General features: G+C 40.1%; 1 protein-coding gene across 1 annotated transcript; it reads left to right on the forward strand.

Annotated features, from left to right (window-relative positions):
• Nucleotides 1-258: 258 nt before the first annotated feature.
• Nucleotides 259-18,726, forward strand: LOC306859430 (opsin-5-like; the record flags this gene model as incomplete). The annotated part of the gene is made up of 5 exons (XM_079400448.1): nucleotides 259-346; nucleotides 2,969-3,131; nucleotides 4,859-4,986; nucleotides 11,742-12,076; nucleotides 18,235-18,726. The coding sequence occupies 5 exons, from the start codon at nucleotides 259-261 to the stop codon at nucleotides 18,724-18,726; spliced, it is 1,206 nt and encodes a 401-aa protein (XP_079256574.1).
• Nucleotides 18,727-22,376: the final 3,650 nt, after the last annotated feature.

Genomic DNA, 22,376 nt, shown 5'->3' on the forward strand with positions numbered 1-22,376 from the left:
ATGCACGCATGCTACATCTCTTTGCCATGTGGACTGTGTGCACTTCAGAGCAAAACTGATTTATGGTAAGACATAATGAGACTCTCATCTTTTGAACTGGAGCAGGTGCTAACTGAAATACATTGATCATTGATCAATTCTGGGAAAAGGACTGAATCCAACAACATGTATTTTCAGATTTAAAGAGGAACATGTGCAAAATAAAATTCAGACGTCGCATACTGGTCTTACATTTGCTCCTTGTCTTCTTCTGTACAGATGGAAAACTCATCCGGAACTGACATGTTTCAGTCCAAAATATCGAAAGAGAACGACTTGCTCTTGGGAACCATCTACACCATCTTTGGTAAGTGCCTGTCAAAGTAGCCTAAAAAATATTGGCTAAACATTTTTTTTTTTTTCTGTAAGCATCTTATTATAAAGCATATAAGCTTAATTAAGGATAGTAACTGAGAATCATGCTTATCATACTTTCTCTATCTCTCCCTCTCTCAAATTATATTTATTTAAAGGGGTCATGAACTGTTTTGTATTGTACTCTGAGGTCCACTTATACTGTTATCAAGATTTTTTGCTTTAAAAACATCATAATTTCCTGTGTTTGCAGTTTCAATCTCTCTGAAAATCTTGCATCGAATTGTGCCTTGTTTGTTAACGAATCCGCAGTAAAATGTAGTAAACAAGGTCCAAGTTTTTACTGATGCTGTCTGGATCTTCATTCATTCTTTTCTAATGTCGCTAGATCACTGATCCGTCAAACCTGCTTTCCTGCAGTCCTCGTTCTTCTGATTTCTGACTATTTTGTAGTAAGTAACGAATATGCTTCAGGGAAATATATCGAAGTAAAAGTATACATTTTAATTAGGAAATGTAGTGGAGTAAAAGTAAAAGTTGGCTGAAATATAAAAACTCGAGTAAAGTATAGATACTCCCAAAAAATACTTAAAGGCAGGGTAAGCGATTTCTGGAAGCCAATGTTGATATTTGAAATCACCAAAACAAGCACGCCTCTATACCCCAAAAGGGTCTGACCCCTATTTTGATAGATCTGCCCCACATATACGTAGCCTACGCAACCCAGGCAACGATTAGTTCTGTGAAATATAAGCCGCTTTTCCACCGAAATTACCTGAAACAATATGTCCCAGGAACTTTTTTTCCCCCAGACCTGTTGCTGTCTGTGTTTCCATCGCGGTCTAAACTACCGAGACGATTAGGCAAATAGTCTGGTGACGTAATATTAGGTCTGCGCGCATTTCTCAATACTAAGTACGCAAATTTCGGACTTGCATCCTCCGTAGTTCTGACTTCGTGACTTCATTTTCTTTTTAACATATTAATAGAACAATGGAATAAAGACCAAGGATTACCTGTTAGATATACCCAAAACGAACTTTATCTTATGTTTAACCACTACAGAGACATCAGGGCCAGCGGCAAATGTCACAAGAACTAGCTGAGGTTATGCTCCTCTCTTCCTGATACATGAGCACTGAGCGCCCGGTGATTGCGTAGAGCTCACGTCTCTGAAATTGGAAAAGCATATTTTCAAATAGGCGCTGTTTTTATAAATAAACTGCAGATTTGAGTTTTAAACAACTACATTCTCGCCTGAAATACACGCGTCCAGTGTAGGCAGACTTTAGCTGTTGCGGCGCAGCGCGTCTGGTGTAGTCACGGTGTTACTCACCTATTGAGAAGAAACAACGCAACCTCGGCGTCCAATCGCAGGCCTTCCGCTCCTTGAGTTTTCTCCAGCGCTGGAAAGCTGATCCGATATTTACACGGGTCCTACTTCTTGCCTTATCTTTCCGCAGATGTTTTCCTCTTTTGTTTTTATCCGCCATCTCTATCTTTCTGTCGCTCGGCTCGGCTGTTCACTGAACGCTCTCTCCTCCACATCATGAGTAGACACGCCCCTTACTCCTGATTGGCTACAAGTTTGATTTGTTACTCGGGCCCGACTCAGTTTTCTAAAATGTTTTTGAACAATGACATACCCCACCTTTAAGTACTGTGATGAAGTATTATTACTTCATTACATTACACCACGGGTTTTTTATCGTTTTATAAAAAGTCATTTACAGGATGTTTTTATAGTTTTATAAATAGTAATTTTAGTACATTGATCTTTTATATATTGGTTTCTCAGTTCATGACCCCTTTAATTTGTATTTAACGTTGATCAAAAATATATTTATTTTCAGAAAGACAAAAACTATTAAAAATACTAAAAATACTATTTAAAAAAATATATATTATTTATTTATTTATTTATTTAGAACAAAACTGGAAACCATGATTTTCGATCAGATGCACTATAAACAAATAACATACTCATTTCACTTTGGTGTTCTTGCTACAATTAATGAATTTATAATTAAAAAAATAAGAAAAATAAAGAAAGAAAATTTTTTCCATGATTGAAGTTTATTTTGAACCAAACATCCTTTAGAAGCAAACAAAATCTGCACCTGCAGAAATCACCACAGATTTCCACAGAATTGGAATGATAGTCATTTAAATCCCCCTCCTGTGCATCTAATAAACTGATATTAATAATGCTTTCAGCTACTAAAATTATAGTATTCTCTGTGCAATCCATAAAATAACAGATTCAGTCTGCGTACTATTGTAATAGCCTTATCTTTTCAAGTCTGTTCACATTTGTTTGTATAGCGCAGCAGTGCCCGATCCTGTTCCTGGAGATCTTCCTCGCTGCAGAGTTCAGTTCCAGCCCTGATCAAACACACCTGTCTGTAATGATCAAGAGCTCTTAGAGATCTGAAGAATGAAGTTGGTTCAGTTGTGTTTGATCAGGGCTGGAGTTGAACTTTGCAGGTAGGTAGATCTTAGGAACAGGATTGAGCACCCCTGTTATAGCACTTTTTGCTATTGCTTCAAGGCAACTTTACCATTCATTTTTTTTATTGATTGATTGATTGTATATTTATTTCTTTCACTGCAGGTGTGCTGTCTCTGATGGGAAACACCACTCTGTTGTTTGTAGCCTATCGTAAGAAGTTGTCTCTAAAGCCTGCCGAGTTTTTTATCATCAACCTCTCCATCAGTGACCTCGGCATGACCATCTTCCTCTTTCCCTTCGCTATTCCCTCTGCTTTTGCTCACAGGTAAATCTCTTTCACAGCAGGGACATTTCTTATAGAATAAGAGCCTTCCCATCTCTCTTTATATATACATATCTTTGTTGTGTCCTCTTGAGACTCATTAAAGAGGGTCATTTTGTTCTCTCTCTCATCGACTTCAAGGCGGCAGCATAATAAAAGCAAATCAAATCAAATTTAACAGCTGGAAACACATGAGCGCAGCCTCCGGGTCCTCAGAGTCTGATCTCTCTGATGACTGACCCTTTTGATGATACTCTTCCTTTTTTTATTTTCATAGTAAGCTGTTATCATTGATTATGTGGTTACCACTCTGCTTTTTAAACCTCATGCTGAAAACGTGAGCGCTGGAACACACAGACATACAAATTGAGGAAAATAATTATTTAATTTGTATTTAACATGTTTCTTCAATGCAGACGGTTGATTTATAATTACATGAATACAACTGGACATCAAATTCATGAGTTCAAATATGCTTTGGATTGCTGTTCACAATAAAGTGACTCTTGACTAAACCTTGTTCACCTTTACGAACCTATGAAGAATAAAGATAAAGCAGGAGTAGTTGTTTCAATTTGAAATGAATGGGGCTACATCAAATAGCACAGAATCAGTATTCAGAGTTTGGCAAGCCTGTACATGTTTCATGCAAACTTATTTTCCAAGGACAAGAGGGAAGGCAGGTGGAGACATCTTGACACTATATCCACTATAAAACTAGTAAAGTATTTCAATAAAAGTATATACATTTGCTGAATTAACAAACACATACCCTTAATCTGAGCTGTTATTCCAGGTTTTTACTATTAGTTATTTCTAAATGCTCTAACTGTTCATAGAGTTACAGTTACATTTACATTTATGCATTTGGCAAATTTGGATTAAATTGTAACTGTAATTTTACACATGGCCTAGGAATCAGACCCATGGTTTTGGCGTTGTTAGTGCTATGCTCTACAGAAATGCTTTTCCAACATGCAGCTTGCTGTAGAAAAGCAGTGAGAAATGGACCAGTGTTGAGATGAACTTATGAAATGAGGAGGCAAAATTAATTAAACAGGAAATTATGTAGACATCAAATGGAACTGCAACATGAATTTTCTATTAAAAACATGAACTATTAAAAACCAGTGACTCTCTCCTTTTGCTTTATATTGCCACTGCTTCATAGGTTATGTACAAAGTTCACTGCTTTATTTAGGATAAGAGACTGCTTGTGCCCTTTTCCAAAATAATTAAATAAATAAAATAAAATAAATTCTACTCTGCTCCACATGATTCTAAACCAATCATGGAAATGTATTTTCACTGTTCCTTATTTTCTGATTTTGATCCATGAGGTGGAACATAATGCTGAAGTCATTGCGTGCAGCAATCAAAACCTTTTTTTCTCTCTCATTCTTTAGCACTCAGTATTCAACGTGCAACTGGTGATTCATAAAATTACGTCCACAGCTACCATCATTTTGAGACTCAAAAAAGCATATAAAGCAGCATAAAATTAATACCCACGGCCCCTGATGATATAGTGAGGTCTTATGAAGCAAAACCATTGTTCTGTGCAAGAAACTGAACATTATTTGCAACATTTTCACCCGTAATCCAGAGCCTCGGGTAAACAGTTCAACAGCAATAATAAAAGAAAACAACAAAAATTGGATTAGATGAAATAACAGGACTGAGCATCCCTGCTTTCAGCGAATGCACATGCAATCTTGTTCTCTTTTCAGGTGGTTGTTCACGGAGGTGATGTGCATGTGTTATGCCTTCTGCGGAGTTTTGTTTGGTATCTGCAGCCTCAGTAACCTGACCGTACTGTCCTGTGTGTGCTGGCTCAAAGTCTGCTGCCCCAAATACGGTAAGACCTGTCTTTGTTTGAACATAATCAAGTAGAATATGATGTTAAAATGTGTATCAAATGCATCTCCTGTCACTACTGTAGCTGATTAAGACACCTGTTGTTCCTGTTGGCCAAATGCCTCTTGCAAAGGCACACGGCTGTTTGAGAGCTCAGCCAAGTTACTCGGGTGGTTAGGTGTAGATTTGATGTAAAATTTGTTAACAATTTCCTCCAAGAATCTGTATAACATTATCACTAAACCAATGTGGGGGGGGGGGGGGGGGGATGCACACAGTGCATGGCAACAGTCTTTTTCACTCTTTTCCACAGATTTTTTCTGAATTCCTGAAGTATTTTGCTGATTCACAGACCCTCATGAAAAAAACTCATTTTCAAAAAGAAAACTTTCAAGAGTATTTTGATTCATCAAATTGTCTGACAGATATATAGTAGGCCAGTACATCTTTGGAAAGGTCCAAAGTACGCTAATTTGTTCGTTAGAAATGTCTTTGGTCAGAAGAGGCTTAATGCACGTTTTCCATCCTTTGGCTGCAAATCAGGGTTAAGAATAAAAAAAAAAGATTATTTATTAACTGCGTGGGCCAGAGGCAGCTGATGTGAGCCAAATGATTATGATTGCTATCTTCACCCCAGGCTTCACTTCTGCAAGAGATATTGCTCAGATTTCTTAGAAATAAAAACAATAATAATACTAACAGTTGGCATATTTACTTTTTTCCTCTTGTGACTAGATTTCTTTTCAGACAGTGAAGGAACATTTGTATTTTATAATGTTAGAACATTATTATATGTATTATACCACATTATTATACCATATGTGTATTTTTGGTAACACTTTACAATACGGGTGCATCAGTTAATGCTTAACTAATGCACAGATAATCACGAGTTAATGTATAACTTGTGAAGAACTAAACCATTTATTAATGATTTATTAATATGATTCATAGATTAATTAATAAATAAATTAGTATTAGTTAAATGTGTCATAATGTATTAGTTCCCTAATAACCTATTATATTAACTAATGGTGTAAATGCACGTTAATTACCACAGTGGTCAAAGCTGTGTACAGTTGTCTGCTTTAATTAATCAGTAACTAATTATCTGCAAAGGTACCATTATGCTATGAAGTACTTGTTGAGCAACATAACTATTATTACTGGGGACCATATAGCGCAAACAGACACCAGTTAAATTTGTTCTTAATATAAAATATATGATCAATAGTGTGTTTTTAGCTTTAATACAGCAAATCAGAATCAGAATTAGAAGTCAGTATCTGTATTGAAGTATCAGTAAGTGCAGCACCGTTTGTGGTCCTAAAGGCCGATTGGAGTAGAACACACCAGGTTGTTTTGTGTTTGAAGTTTTTAATGGTTTGACTTAGATTAATCAAGCATATGAGTGGAGAAAAAGGGTGAGGAGTGAGCATTTAGGTTAGAAGTGGCTCAAATTCTGCAGCACAGCAGCTCAGACACATGATCCTTGTCTTTCACTATAACCCAAAATGGGTTGAAAAGATGACCGAATTGTCTTACCTGCAGAGGCAAATTCTTTAGCTTTTATGGATTGATTGTTTGAGCTATCAGTTGTATCATGAAATCAAGCATGAGGGGAGAAACAGGGCGATGAGTGTGTATTTGGGTGAGCAGCGGCTCAATTTCTGCAACGCAGCAGCCTTGAAACTGCCACCCACCCATGACTCTTGCTATTAAATGCAACCCAGCCCAACAAATGATTGATGAAAGGCCTTTTTATTCTGATTTCACTGAGCAACATGTCAAGGAGAGCCAGGCTGCTGTGATAAGAGGGCTGTCTTACACCATTTAACTAACTGGCATCAGGGCCGGCCGATGCTATAGGAGCAGCGTTTTGATCATTTTGGCAGCATGTCTATTTTCGCTGCATTGATCAGCCTCAATTAAAGTGGCAGTGCATTGTTTATTGTCAAAATCTTCACGGTTTGACACAAGAAAATAGTCATTTTAAAAGATATGGGATGTCACAATATGACTTTCAGGACTGTGTAAAGCAAAGAAAACAAAAACACACTGTTGCCACAAATTGCTTAAAAATAAAACACAAAATATATTAAAATTATTACAGTATTTTTATAATGTAAAAACAACATGCATGTGCTGCTTCTGCTCTCTTACAGTGTGAAACAGGAAATCTGTTTTAATATAAATAATAAATCAGATGCATGTCAGAACAAAGGGATAAAGACTGTATTCTTGCTATATTTTAAATAGGCCTACACTTTGTATTATTTATACATTTCCATTTTAAAAGAACACAATAAGGACCGAAACATATCAGGAAAACTATGTGGCCAATTTGAAATACATAAAATACTGCATACATATGATTTCTGACATATCATTGAAACAAAGCTCCATTCAGATGGCCCTCTACGAAATCTATTTCTGGTTTGTTCCTTCAAACTCTAGGAGAGCAGCAATAATTCAATCCCATGAAATGAAAATGAAGCGAAGATCTCTAAAATCTAAGACCGCATAAAATGATTATATAACATGCTGGAATCCCATGGAGAGTCAAGCGAGTGCCGTGCACAGACACAGCCTCTAACTAAAGCAATACAGCTCTGGCTCTACAATCTGACGGAATTGTTAAGTGCACTTTTAAAAATAAAGGTTCTTTATTGGCATCAGTGGTTCTATGAAGAACCTTGAACGTCAATGAAACCTTTCAAATGCAGGAAAGGTTCTTTATAGTCGAAAAAGGTTCTTTAGATTTTTAAAATATTCTTCAAAATGGTTCTTTTACGAACTGTTCTCTGAGAGGTTCTTTGGGAACCAAAAATGGTTCTTCTATGGCATAACTGCAAAAACACACTTTTGGTGCCAGTGTATCAGTTGAATTTTATGTTATATTAGGTTGCTTGACTGTCAGGAAACAAAAAAGTGCAAATATTGCATCTTGTTAAGGCACACGACAGTTTGTTACTAGCCCAGTACCCTAAAATAAACTACTTTATCTTAGGAATAAGAACCATAGAGGAGGGTTTCTCAAATCTCATTCTCAGGACCCACCTCCCACAATGTTTTAGATCAGGGTGCCCAGTCACCCTATTCAACACACTAAGAAACTAATGAGTTGAATTAGGTATTTTAATTAGTGAGACATCTAAATCAAATTGGTAGGTTCATCCCCGAAACTAGAGTTGATAAACACTGCCTTATGGAGCTACTATGAAGCCTTTAGGAGCAAATAAAGTACAAAGCTGTGGTTTTGATGGTACTACACACCCATAAAGGTGTGATTTCTGCGTATTTCTAAGAGTGTTGGAAGCAGCCAACAATTAAATTAATATTGTGATTTTCTTTCTTTATTTTTTTATTATTAATCTATGTATTTTAGAGGGGTATACATCCAAAGTTCTTTAATGAAACTCTAGATGGCGCAGTCCGATAGATCTACTATGACATCATTATCTTATGGCACAGCTGATTGGTTCTCTCTTGTATCGATAGCCAATGAGCTCGCTGCTCAACATTCAAATACTTGGCTAGTGCTTGTGGTAGCAGTTGCAGCACATTTCAGAAACCCTCCACCTTCCCCAGCTCCACTTGTATAGACCTGCTACAGCATGACTACGGTTACTGTTTTTTATAATATAAAAGAGCTAAATAATTTAGTTATTTTTATAAGAGCAATAAGCCACTCAAGTTTGTGCTACACACTAATTTTGCTACAGTGAAGAGGTTTTAATATTGATGCTTATGTTGCATATTGCTTTCATTATCAACTAGATTTGGAGGATGTTTCTCTCTGCAGGGTGTTTTCATTAGTTATCTGGTAGTGAGGAATCATCTGTATTTAAACTTTATTTTCATAAGATGTGATTGTGTGGGAGGTGTGAAATGTGATCATTTTCATACATGGAGTCTGTTCTCCAGTTTGACAAAGACAGCCACCTTTATTCTTATGACAGGTTTCTTATGAGTCCCCAAACCGAATGACTTTCTCTCGCGTCGTTATACAGATACGCTGTGTGAAGTTGTCGCTCCAGGTCTGACATCTGCTTTTGAGCTCCATTAAGGTTTCAAATAAAAGAAAAATTCTCACTGTCAGTGGGTAATTTATTATAATTATTTATTAATTTAAGCTGCTGTGTTTTGTCCAGATGAGATAACCGTCATGTGCCTGATCTTGCCCTTAAAATGTGTTTCTTGGGACATTAACTCAAGAACATCAAGTCATGTGGCAATTCCCCAGTATTTAACCTCATCGACAATATACCACAACATCATAAAGCTCATCAATCAAATGTGAGAGTTTCTATAATAATACTTTCACGAACATTTTACACACTGCTTGTTTGACACACTTTGCTCCTTGTAGTCACTTGATGGTTTAAATTGTAAACATGATGAGAAGCTGCTGTTCAGAATAAATAAAATTTTTCTCATATTTTTCACAGAAGCTGCCTTCTCTCTCAAACCATCTGTCTCTTCGCTTGTGATGAGACTGTGACTGTCTTCCTTTAAATGCATGTACACAGCCAGATCCTTCCTGGAGGGGTTCATTCGTATTCTGTTGTTTCCATGAAGTACAGATGTATTGTGTTGATTTTGTCTAAGAGCTGGTTTGTACTTCAAATAGTTTGTGGAGTAATACAGCAACTCTGGATGTCGAGAGCAAGTCTCCTGTCTTTCAAAACCAAGATTATATAAATGAATTATTAATTCAATTATTCAAGCTTAGCTGTTTCATATTAAATGGATCATATCTACTCACCCTCGTGTTTTTCAGAGTTTAAACCCATAAGAGTGTCTTTCACCTGGGAAACCTGAGAGATGTGTTTCCCTCCAAAGTACTTGCACCACAACTTTGGTGCTTTAAAATGTTCAAAAATACACCAGAAATGAAAATCAGTATGAATTGAGTGGTTTCATCAAAGCGTTTTGGAGAGACACGTTTGCTTTATATGATTTATAGGCTTTGATTTACATAAAAATATTATTCACACACTAAATGATAAACGGGAGCTAAAATATGGAAATAATGTATCATGATTTGTGGTGGGATGAATGTTCAGTGGAGGCAAAGAAATCTAGGATAGCTCGAAAATGATTAACAATTACACTCCACCATGAATTCAAACTGATAATTGTGCACTGCTTATATTTAACCATTGTAAAATGCTTATTTTTAAGTTCCTATGAATTTTTTATTTTATTTATTTATTTATTTTTATGGTGGTACTTTAAAGCCAAAGGCTAAAGTGATTATAACCCTACTCGCTCACCCACTGCTGCGAGTGAGTTTAGCTGTATACTTAAACCCTTTCCTTTACTGGAGAGATAATATTTTCCTACAGGCTAACTCTGTCTGTCCTCTTTTACGGTAAGTTACCGAGGCTCTGACTCATTCATACACATATTGTTATGCTGTTGTGCTGAAGCTCAAGTGTCATATTCAGCATTTGAATAAGTCCTACTTTTAGCTTCTAATGCAAAATAAAAAAATAAAAAATGGCAAAAAAGGAGATGGATGTTTAAAATTTAAATGTAAAATTTAACAGATTACCGCATTTCATTGCTGTGTTTCTATGTAATAAGAGAAACTGGTTAAGTGTCATACCCCAGGACTGTTTGTGTTTTCATTCCCCATGTGCTCAGTGTGACCTAGTTTCTGTCTATGTCTGATTGTGTCATTATGTTCAGGTGTGTCTAGTCATTATCCTCTTTTATGCTCCTCTTATAAGTTGTATTCTGTTCAGTGTTTGTTTGTCTCGTTAACGTTACCTATGTGTGTGTACCCTGCCAACCTGATGTGTGTTAACTTAATGTGGATGTATTAAAGAATATTTACCATTGTCTTCTTCATCTTCGTGTGTTTCTCCTACACCGCACCGTGACATTAAGAGAGTTGAATGCATTTAGCTATGTAGGCTACTTTGGAACACATAACTCTATTTACATATGAGTTTATTTGCAAAACCGGATAACTCATTTTTTTTAATTTGCAAAATATAATTTATGATATTATTATAAATTATAATATATATTTTAAATTATGTTATGTTTTTATTGTGTTAGTTAGATGTTTTTTTTTTTTTTTTTTTACGGTAACAGTTTATATTGATAGTCCACTTTTGACATTCTACTAACAGTAAGTAACTTTGCAGCTACATGTCAACTAGCAGTCATTAGCGTATTAGTAGACTGTCTGCTTAAGATCTTCTAACACTTTATTTTGATGGGTCCACAACATACAACATACTGACTATCAGAAACTTATTCTACTAACCCTAAACCTAATCTAACAGTCTACTCTGAGAGTTAGTAGATATGTAGTTGCAAATAATTGAGAATTAGTTGACATGTAGTTGACATAGTTACAACATTACAGTTAGTAGAAATCAAAATAACCCAACTGCAGTTTGATTTAAAGATTTTAGAAAATTGTTATGTTTTTGCAAATGAACTCGTCATACAGTATGTAATTAAGCCATTTTTCCCCAAGGTTACGCTATAGCTATAGAGACGAGCAGTTAAATTATGATTGTTGAGTTTGTTTTGGCAGAGTGTCAATGACAGAGAAAAAATAATTAAAAGACATTCACTCCAAATGTAATCTGCCCGTGGCTGCATTTGTTTGCTCACACTGTCTACTAAAGTGCACCTGATGTACAGCAGAAATACTATGCACTGCAGGAATAGTATGCCAGAATGCTATTTTGAACATGATCAGTCTGCCATGCTCTGTTTTTGTTTGATCAGGTAATAAGTTCTCCCCGTCCCACGCGCGTCTGCTGGTGGTTGGGGTGTGGTGTTACGCTGCAGTGTTTGCAGTAGGTCCGCTCTCAGGCTGGGGTCAGTACGGCTCAGAGCCTTACGGCACGGCCTGCTGCATCGACTGGCACGCGCCCAGCTACAACACACCTGCCATGATCTACATCATCTGTCTCTTCTTATTCTGCTACATCGTCCCCTGCACCATCATCTTCCTCTCCTACACGCTCATCCTGGTGACGGTCCGGGGGGCCCAGCATGCAGTGCAGCAGCATGTCTCTCCTCAGAACAAAATCTCCAATGTGCAGACACTTCTCATTAAGGTAAGAGTTGAAGGAGAATAAGAGTTCAAGAGTTTTTATTTGTCACATACACAATTATACAGAGTATAACCAGCAGTGAAATGTAGGTCAGGTCCGCTCCAAGGACAGTGCAATTATAAAGAATACAGATATTAAGAAGAAGAAAAGTAGAAAAAATAAAATAAAAGAATAAAATAAAATAAAGGATAAGATAAAAAATATAAATATAAATGTGCAGGTCAGTATGTTGTTGACTTAAATAGTAATAAGAGGAATGTGCAAAAATAATGTGCAAAAAAGTGGTACAGGGTATTTAAATAGCAGCAATATGAGGTAGAGAAAAATTATGAATAGCTTATTGATATGGTGATATTTACATGGAGTCAAGTGATGTTATGACACAGAGTTAGAGTTTAGGAGCCTGATGGCCTGGGGGAAGAAGCTCCTCCTAAGTCTCTCAGTTTTTGCCATCAGGCTCCGGAAGCGCTTACCAGATGGAAGCAAAGTGAATAGTCGGTTACCAGGGTGATTTGAGTCCTTGAAGATTTTAACAGCTCTATTTTTGCAGCGTTTGAGGTAGATGTCCTGCAGAGAGGGGAGAGCAGACCCTGAGATGCGCTCAGCTAAGTGCACAACTCTCTGTAGTGCTTTGCAGTCCTGATTGGAGCTGTTTCCATACCACACTGAGATGCACTGAGTCAATACACTTTCTATGGTCCCTGAATAGAAAGTTTTCAGGATTGCTGGTGAGACCCTGAATTTCCTCAGCTGTCGCAGATGGTACAGTCTTTGCCTGGCTTTCTTAACCTGTGTTTGGATGTGTGTAGTCCAGGTCAGGTTCTCGGAGATGTTTACACCGAGGTACTTGAAGCTACTCTCCACAGGGCTCCCACTGATCATAAGAGGAGTGTAGGGCTGCTGCTGTCTCTTCCTAAAGTCCATGATCAGCTCTTTAGTTTTGCTCACATTCAGAGAGAGACAGTTGTCCTGGCACCATGATGTGAGACTCTCTACCTCATCCAAGTATGCGGTCTCATCGTTGTTGGAGATGAGGCCCAGAACCACAGTATCATCAGCGAATTTGACAATGGATGTGGAGCTGTGAGAGGACACGCAGTCATGTGTGTAGAGAGAGTAGAGCAGGGGACTCAGGACACAGCCCTGTGGGGCTCCTATGTTCAGAGTGATGGAGTTTGAGGTGAACTGGCCAACTTTCACCACTTGAGGTCTGCCGGTGAGGAAGTCTTGAATCCAGTCACAGAGTGAGGAGTTTAGGCCGAGGTCTGTGAGTTTAGATGCCAGCTTGATGGGGACTATAGTTTTGAAAGCTGAGCTATAGTCAATGAATAGCAGCCTTACATAATTCCCATTGTTGCTGTCCATGTGTGTGAGGGAAGAGTGGAGAACGTGAGAAATGGCATCGTCCGTGGGTCTGTTTGGGCGATAGGCAAACTGAAGAGGGTCCAGAGTATCAGGTATGGAGGAGCAAATGTGGCTCTTTACAAGTCTCTCAAAAACCTTCATGACTATAGATGTGAGGGCAACTGGGCGATAGTCATTCAGGCAAGAGGGTTTATTGTTCTTTGGCACAGGGATAATAATGGATTTTTTGAATGAAGTGGGAACCACGGAGGTAGCAAGAGACTCATTAAAGATGGATGTGAACAAACCAGCGAGCTGATCGGCGCAGGACCTCAGAACATGGCCGGTTATCCCATCAGGTCCGGCTGCTTTCCTGACGTTCACTCTCTTTAACGCCCTCCGAACCTCATCCTCCGACACGGTGATTACAGGATCATCGCTGCTCTGCCTGCTGCTTCCTGACGCACTGGTCGGCAGAGACGAGCCGCCGCCGTTGCCATCGAAGCGGCCGTAGAAGATGTTTAACTCCTCGGCCAGCAACGGATCTGCTCTCACCTCCGCGGAGGATTTGTTTCCGAAGTCACAGATGGTCCTCAGTCCCTGCCACATCCGTCGAGAGTCGTTGAGCTGGAAATGAGACTCAATTCTCTCTCTGTATCTGTGTTTGGCGGCTCTTACTGCGCGTCGGAGAGCATAGCACGATGCTTTGTACTCGCTCGTATTCCCAGACAGAAGAGCCTCATTGTAAGCGGCAGTGCGTGTGTTAACCGCGGCACGGATTGTTCTGTCCACCCATGGTTTCTGATTGGAGAATGTCCTTATCGTTATTGTTTCTGTAGCTTGCTCGGTTAGCGTGTTTACAAAGCTTAATGCTACATCCGTGAACTCGCTGACGTCAGAAGAACTCGCCCGGACCATGTCCCAGTCGACGTCATCAAGCGCCGCCTGCAGCATAGTCTCTGAGTGGGAGGACCAGCGCGTCACTACTCTCTGCACCGGAGGTTCCTGAACGAGCCTTTGTTTGTATCCCGGTGTTAGAAAAATGGCGGCATGGTCCGATTTGCCAAAAGCCGGTAGTGAGCGGGCTTTGTAGGCATCCTTGAACTGAGTGTAGCAATGATCCAGTGTGTTTGGTCCTCTAGTTGGACAGGATACGTGTTGATGGAAGTTCGGCATGACCTGCCTGAGGTTGGCTTTGTTAAAGTCCCCCACGATGATAAAGGCAGCGTCAGGATGTTTGTTAATGTAGCCGCTGAGTACATCGTGAAGCTTAGACAAAGCCAAGCCGGTGTCCGCCTGTGGTGGAATGTACACAGCAGTAACAATGATCGATGAGAACTCCCGGGGCAGATAAAATGGGCGGCAAGTAATGGAAAGATGTTCCAGATGAGGCGAGCAGGAACGCGACAGAATGGAGATATACCTGGGATCACACCATTTCTTGTTAATCATGAAACACACACCTCCACCCCTGGATTTACCGGCCTCTGCTGTTCTGTCCGTCCGAAAGACAGAGAAGTTATCACTCGGCATTACAGCAGTGTCCGGGACCGAGGATGAAAGCCACGTTTCTGACAAACAAAGGATGTTACAGTCCCTTATGTCCCGTTGGAAACTAATCCTGGCTCTAAGATCGTCCATCTTATTCTCCAAGGATTGGACATTAGCGAGGAGAATGCTTTGAGCCCTTTTCCTGAGTCTGACTCGAATTCCAGCGTGCTTCCCGCGGTGTTTCTTGATCCGTCGCCTCGGGGGGGTTATTGTTTATCTCCGCGTTCCGAAGAATCTCCAGAGGCCACGCAGGATTCGTGGATAAAGTGTTCTGAAGCAGGTTGGTGTAGCGGTTTCCAATGTCCAAAAGTGTTTCTATGTTGTAGGTGATCAGTGCCGACGTGAAATGTGTAAAAAGAGAAAGTAAAAGTAAGTAAAAAGGAAAGTTAAAGCAAAATCTCAGCGGAGCGACCCGAACGGCGTCCGAACACAGCGGCGCCATCTTGTGTTTTTCCCAAGGTTACGCTATAGATATTCCCTTTCTTTTGAACTTGTTGGAGGTAGTGGTAGAAATATTGATTCCTCACTGGTTGCAACCATTTCTTGCATATAAGACATTAAATAACGTTCCAAATAACTGAAATGTCAAGTGGTATAATTAACCAGGTTAAAAGTGATAACAGTAACTCTTTACAATAAGGTTTTGGTAACACTTTATTTCGATGCTTTATTTTGATATGTTGAGTCTAATTTAGACACATAACTAACATGTAACTTTGCTAAATGTCAATATCATCACAATAAATATCGTATGATATCATATAATTTCATATAATTAACAATGCAACATAATCCATTGCTCATTGATAGTTTTACTAAAGAGTTAATGCATTAATTAACACTAACGATGAATTTATTGTAAAGTGGTACCTTGATAACAAATTCTCCTGAAATCTTGCACACTTACAGTGGCATGCGAAAGTTTGGAAACCCCTTGCAGAATCTGTGAAAATGTGGATAATTTTACCGAAATAAGAGAGATCATACAAAATGCATGTTATTTTTTATTTATTACTGTCCTGAGTAAGATATTTTCCATAAAATATGTTTACATATAGTCCACAAGACAAAAAAATAGCTGAAATTATTAAAATAACCACATTCAAAAGTTTTGGAACCCTTGGTTCTTACTACTGTGTGTGGTTACCTGGATGATCTACGACAGTTTTTTTGTTTTGTGATGGTTGTTCATGAGTCCCTTGTTTGTTCTGAACAGTTAAACTGAGCACTGTTCTTCAGAAAAATCCTCCAGGTCCTGCAGAATCTTCAGTTTTCCAGCATCTTTTGCATATTTTAACCCTTTCCAGCAGTAACTGTATGATTTTGAGATCCACCTTTTCACACTGAGGATGATTGAGGGACTCAAACACAACTATTAAAAAAGGTTCAAACATTCACTGATGCTCCTGAAGGAAACACGATGCATTAAGAGCCGGGGGTGAAAACTTTTGAACAGGATGATGTCCAAATTTTTCTTATTTTGTTGAAATATCATATTTTTCTATTTAGTACTGCCCTTCTGACGCGACAGAAGATACTTGCATGTTTCCTGGAAGACAAATGAAGTACAATTTACCTTGATCTTCAAATTCAAAAAGTTTTCACCCCCGGCTCTTAATGCATCGTGTTTTCTTCAGGAACATCAGTGAATGTTTGAACCTTTTTTAATTGTTGTGTTTGAGTCCCTCAATCATCCTCAGCGTGAAAAGGTGGATCTCAAAATCATACAGTTACTGCTGGAAAGGGTTAAAAAATGCAAAAGATGCTGGAAAACTGAAGATTCTGCAGGACCTGGAGGAGTTTTCTGAAGAACAGTGCTCAGTTGAACTGTTCAGAACAAACAAGGGACTCATGAACAACCATCACAAAACAAAAAAACAGTCGTAGATCATCCAGGTAACCACACACAGTAGTAAGAACCAAGGGTTCCCAAACTTTTGAATGTGGTTATTTTAATAATTTCAGCTATTTTGTTGTCTTGTGGACTATATGTAAACATCTTTTATGGAAAATATCTTACTCAGGACAGTACTAAATAAAAAATAACATGCATTTTGTATGATCTCTCTTATTTTGGTAAAATTATCCACATTTTCACAGATTCTGCAAGGGGTTCCCAAACTTTAGATCCCCACTGTATCAGTGTACACATCATTTTTTTTACTTATCATTGTTATTATATGTTTGATAAAAAAATCCACTAAAATACTATTTCTTTTTTAAATCATGAATGATAACAAAGAGATGAAACAATGGAAAGTGTGTCACAATTTAATATGTGGGTGTTTTGTTCTGGTTTTCATTCTTTGCAATATTTGTGATGTCATTTAGTAGTGATTATTAAGGCAAGCATTCCTTTCACTCCAAGAATGATAACTCTAACATTACCCATGAGGTTTTAATAATTATCCTTCTGTGAGAATAGAAAATTCTACACCACAGTTATAATGTTAACAACAAAGAAAAATTATATAATTGGAATCACTTTTAGATTTTTTTTTTCATTTGAACATAAACAATATAGACAGCTAATCATATGGAAAAATGATATATAGTCATACACTACTTATTTTATTTATTTAGCAGATGTTTACATTAACTAACAGAGGGCAAACAAGTCATTTATCAAGTAATTGCCAGCAGTTATCAGTGGTGCAGCAGCCAGTTTCAAGGGCAAAGCTGAACTGAAGAACAGAGCAGTAGAGATGGACTGATGGGCTGTTTGGCAGGATGACAGTGAATTCAGTCTTTTCTTCAAAGTGTTGATCAAAGCAGAGATAAGTCCTGAGACTGTGGACAGCAAGTGTTGCAAATAGTCCAACATTGAACTAATAGGACTATAAAAGAGATTAAACAAATAGAACTTAGTCTGCACACCATTACACAAACACACTGGCGTATGACACATTTTTTATTATTCTGATCTTATTCGGAGCTCAATATTCTAAATTTATATCATGCAATTTTGAATTGCAGGAAAATAAGTCAGAATTGTGAGATAAAAAGTCAGAATTACAATCACTCACTCATTCTGCAGTGGAAATAAGATAATGTACCTTTTGAGTATATTTGATCCAACAACAAAATTAATTTTGTTCAGATATTAAATATTAATATTCACTTTAGAATTCAAATGTGTATTCATTGTTTGTGAATTGGTTTTCAATGTCCTTTTGAATACATATCAATCAATCATATCATTGACCCTTTGCAAATTTTGTGTGTTGATATTTTTGTCTGTGTAATTATTTCGCCTTATCATGTAGCTGTCAGTGGCAGTATGTATTGGATTTCTGATGGCGTGGAGCCCGTACGCTGTGGTATCCATGTGGGCAGCCTTTACTGAACCAGACTTGGTACCTCCAATAGCGTTTGCCCTGGCGGCCATGTTTGCTAAGTCATCCACCCTATACAATCCGATGGTCTACCTCGTCTTTAAGCCCAGCTTCCGAAAATCTCTATGCCGGGATGCCATGAGATGCAAGAGAACACTCTGTCCCTGCATATGCCAGACAGACAGCCAACAAAAAAGCACAACAAGCCTTTCAAATCTGAACACAAAGGATAAGTGTAATCTCACGTGGGTCTCTAATGGACTGAACGAGAGCCACCAGTCATGCAGACATTGTCCAGAAGGACAAACAGGGCATTACCTGGACATCACACCCCAAAGGACAGCACGCATCCTCACTGGCTCCACTCACAGTGAGGTGGCAGTCAGCCAACTCTCCAGTGAAATCAACAGTGACTTCCTTTAGATGATCGTAGCAAAAAAAAAAAAAAAAAAAGAGAGGAGGTAATAAATATGCCATAAAGTCTCATACTAACTAGTATTCCGTTTGCAAGAGGATATTACACCACTTGACTTGTTAACTAAGCAAAAAAGACCTTTTGGCTACCTGGTAACTCAGAGTATTTGATTTAGTAGCAAAATTACAACCTGATCTTATGACGAAAATGTACCTGTACTTTTTTCGCAAGAAGCAAAATAAATAACGCCATTACATTTCACATTGAATATGTCACGAAACGTACGTTTTTTTTTTTTTTCTTTCAGAAAAAAAAACAGATGAGCAGATGAATGTAGATATGGCACATTTTATGTGACATTAGTTTTGTACGTGTCACCGCAGTTCTGACTTGAAAGGTCCAATGGGTGGCGCTATAACTTATAATGATCTGTGACGTTTTAAAATAACGTACCTTCTGCACTACACCTAAACCTACCCGCTAGTATGAACAATAGCGAATGTGACAAAAACACAAACGCAACCATGATGTTGTAGCTTGTATTTCGATCTCTCATCTTTCAGTTTATCCAGTTCCGTGCCACTTGAGTCACCGAACAAGCTTATGTTTTTAAAGTGAAACATATGGAGCTGTAACCATAACTGTATACAAAAACATGTGCTCAATATTTTTCTAGTGTTAATTCTGTTTTCGAAACTACAGTCATTTGTACTTATTGGTACATATTTGGCATCTTGTGAAAAAGTTCCCACAGGTACGTTTTTGTCATGAGATCAGATAACAAAATTGCATTCCAAACTTGTACTTGACATGCCACTCTCAAATAATAGTTCATCCAAAATTTAAATTCTGTCGTTATGTGTTCTTTTTCCATTCCTTCCAAACCTGTATGCATACGTTTACAATTATTTATCAATGATGCACAAAAATAATTAATGTGTCAATGTTATTAAGGTCCAACATGACAGATGCCTTGAAAGGAGCCAGATTAGATTTGAGCTACAGATTATTAGTCAACTGCAAACACAAGGAGATTATAAGGGGAGCAAATGAGGAGGGTAATGAGGTAACAGGTGGGGCAAATTAACCAATAATCAGGAAACAAGGTGGGTGGGGTCAAAACAATTGACGAGAGCACATGGCACATAGAACTAAACAAGACCAGCCATGTGCTCAAACAAAACAAAAACACAAGCACATGGCCAGCAAAACAAATCACTAGCCATGTGCAAAACAGTACGCGAACACGCAGCTAATGAGAAGACTCATAAGCCGTGTGTTCACAAAAAACAAACATGAAAGCATGCAGCCAGTGAAAAAAACACCAGCTGCGTGCAACACAGAGCAAAACAAAATGAGAAAAAGCACGCGGCCGAAACCGAACCGCATGCCGAACAAAACACACACACACACACACAGAGGACAGAGGAGCGCACGGCCCGAGCGAACTCGAAATCGCACGCTCCCCAGCAAGAACAAACCTGGAGCGTGAGTGTCCGAACCCCGACACGAAACCAGAACAAGACAGGAGTGCCGGGATCCGAACACCACGCCCCAACATGAAACAGAGCATGCAGACAAGAGAGCGCGCAGCTCGAGCACACTCGAAGCCGCGCGCTCACCAGAAAACAAGACAAGAAGGGAGTGTCAAGGCTCCGTCACAAAACCATGAATAAACTAGACCGAAGTGACAGAACCCTGACACTACCCCTCCCCCAAAGGGACGCCACCTGCCGTCCCTAATGAGGACACCAAAAACAAGACAGGAACATGACAAAAAGACAAGACTAGTACAAACCTGAGAACACAAGACAGAAAGGGGCCAAAACACAGAGACAAGGAAGGGTGGGAGGGAGGGAAGCCAAGCCAGTGCCAGTAACTAAGCCCAGGAAGTCTTTAGGATGGTCCAGGGTGGGACGGGAGGGTTGAGCCAGGGAGGCTCCAACAGTTCTGGAGTCCTGGCTGAGGGCCAGGGTGGAGCTGGAGGGATGGACCAGTGGGGCTCTAGCCATTCAGGAGTCCTGGCTGAGGGCCAGGGTGGAGCTGGAGGGACGGACCAGGCAGGCTCTTGTGCCTCTGGAACCCCGGCAGGAGGCCAGAGCGGGACCAGCAGCTTGGTAGGCAGCAAGGGTGGGCCCAGCAGGACAGGAAGCAAGGGTGGAGCAAGGATCTTGGGTGGCGCCGGCAGGGCCAGGAGCTTGAGCGGAGTCTGCAGGGCAAGGAGCTTGGGCGGTGCTGGCAGGGCAAGGAGCTTGGGCGCAGATGGAAGAGCCAGGAGCTTGGGTGGAGCTGGCAGGGCAAGGAGCTTGGGAGGCGCCGGCAGGGCAAGGAGCTTGGCCTCAGAGATGGCCTCCTGGCCAGCAGAGTGCTCTGGAATGGCCTCCAGGCTTTGAAGGGTGGAAGAAGCCTTCCTCCTGTTCCTCCTCCTCCTCTGAGAGTGGGGCACTGCAGCATCATCAGCCACCACTGGGGGCACTGCAGCTCCGTCGGTCGATGCTGGAGGTTCTGCAGCTTCATCAGCTGCCGCTGGGGGCGCTGCAGCTCTGTCGGTCGACGCTGGGGGCACTGTAGCTTCGTCGGCCACCACTGGGGGAACCGCAGCTTCGTCGGCCACCACCTAAGGCACACCAGGCTCCCTAGTCGGGGAACGTGCCAGGAACAAATTCCCTATATGTCAGGTGGTCCAACCCCCTCATCCTCCACCAGTTGAGGGGCTCATCAAGGGCACTGTTGAAAAGATCCTTGAGGGCAGGATCATTAAACCCCAACCCCTCTGCAGCACCACTGAACTCCAGGGCAAACCTCCTGACATCGGTGCCCTTCTGACGGAGGGAGCTCAGGGCCTTGAACTGGAGGATGCGTTGGTAGAGGGGGCTGGAGAGAGTGGAGGGTGGTGGACGGCGCGAGCCCTTCCTCCGCTGAGTCCTCATAATTGGCCGGTTCGTTCTGTCAGGTGTGGGTGAAGGGATAGAGCAAGGACTCAATTGCTGGAGGAAAATAGGGCTTTATTAGTTATAAAATAAAATAAACAAACAAACAAAAACTACCCCGTAGGGGAAAACACACTGGCAAGGCAAGGCAGGACAGGACAGGACAGGACAGGCCCGCACTACAAACACAAGGAGATTATAAGGGGAGCAAATGAGGAGGGTAATGAGGTAACAGGTGGGGCAAATTAACCCGTAATCAGGAAACAAGGTGGGTGGGGTCAAGACAATTGACATGAGAGCACATGGCACATAGAACTAAACAAGACCAGCCATGTGCTCAAACAAAACAAAAACACAAGCACATGGCCAGCAAAACAAATCACTAGCCATGTTCAAAACAGGACACAAACACGCAGCTAATGAGAAGACTCATAAGCCGCGTGTTCACAAAAAACAAACATGAAAGCATGCAGCCAGTGAAAAAACACCAGCTGCGTGCAACACAGAGCAAAACAAAACGAGAAAAAGCGGCCGCGTGCCGAACAAAACACACACACACAGAGGACAGAGGAGCGCACGGCCCGAGCGAACTCGAAATCGCACGCTCCCCAGCAAGAACAAACCTGGAGCGTGAGTGTCCGAACCCCGACACGAAACCAGAACAAGACAGGAGTGCCGGGATCCGAACACCACGCCCCAACATGAAACAGAGCATGCAGACAAGAGAG

Source organism: Barbus barbus (assembly GCF_936440315.1).
Source record: "Barbus barbus genome assembly, chromosome: 40".
In the NCBI taxonomy this organism is placed as follows: Eukaryota; Metazoa; Chordata; class Actinopteri; order Cypriniformes; family Cyprinidae; genus Barbus; species Barbus barbus.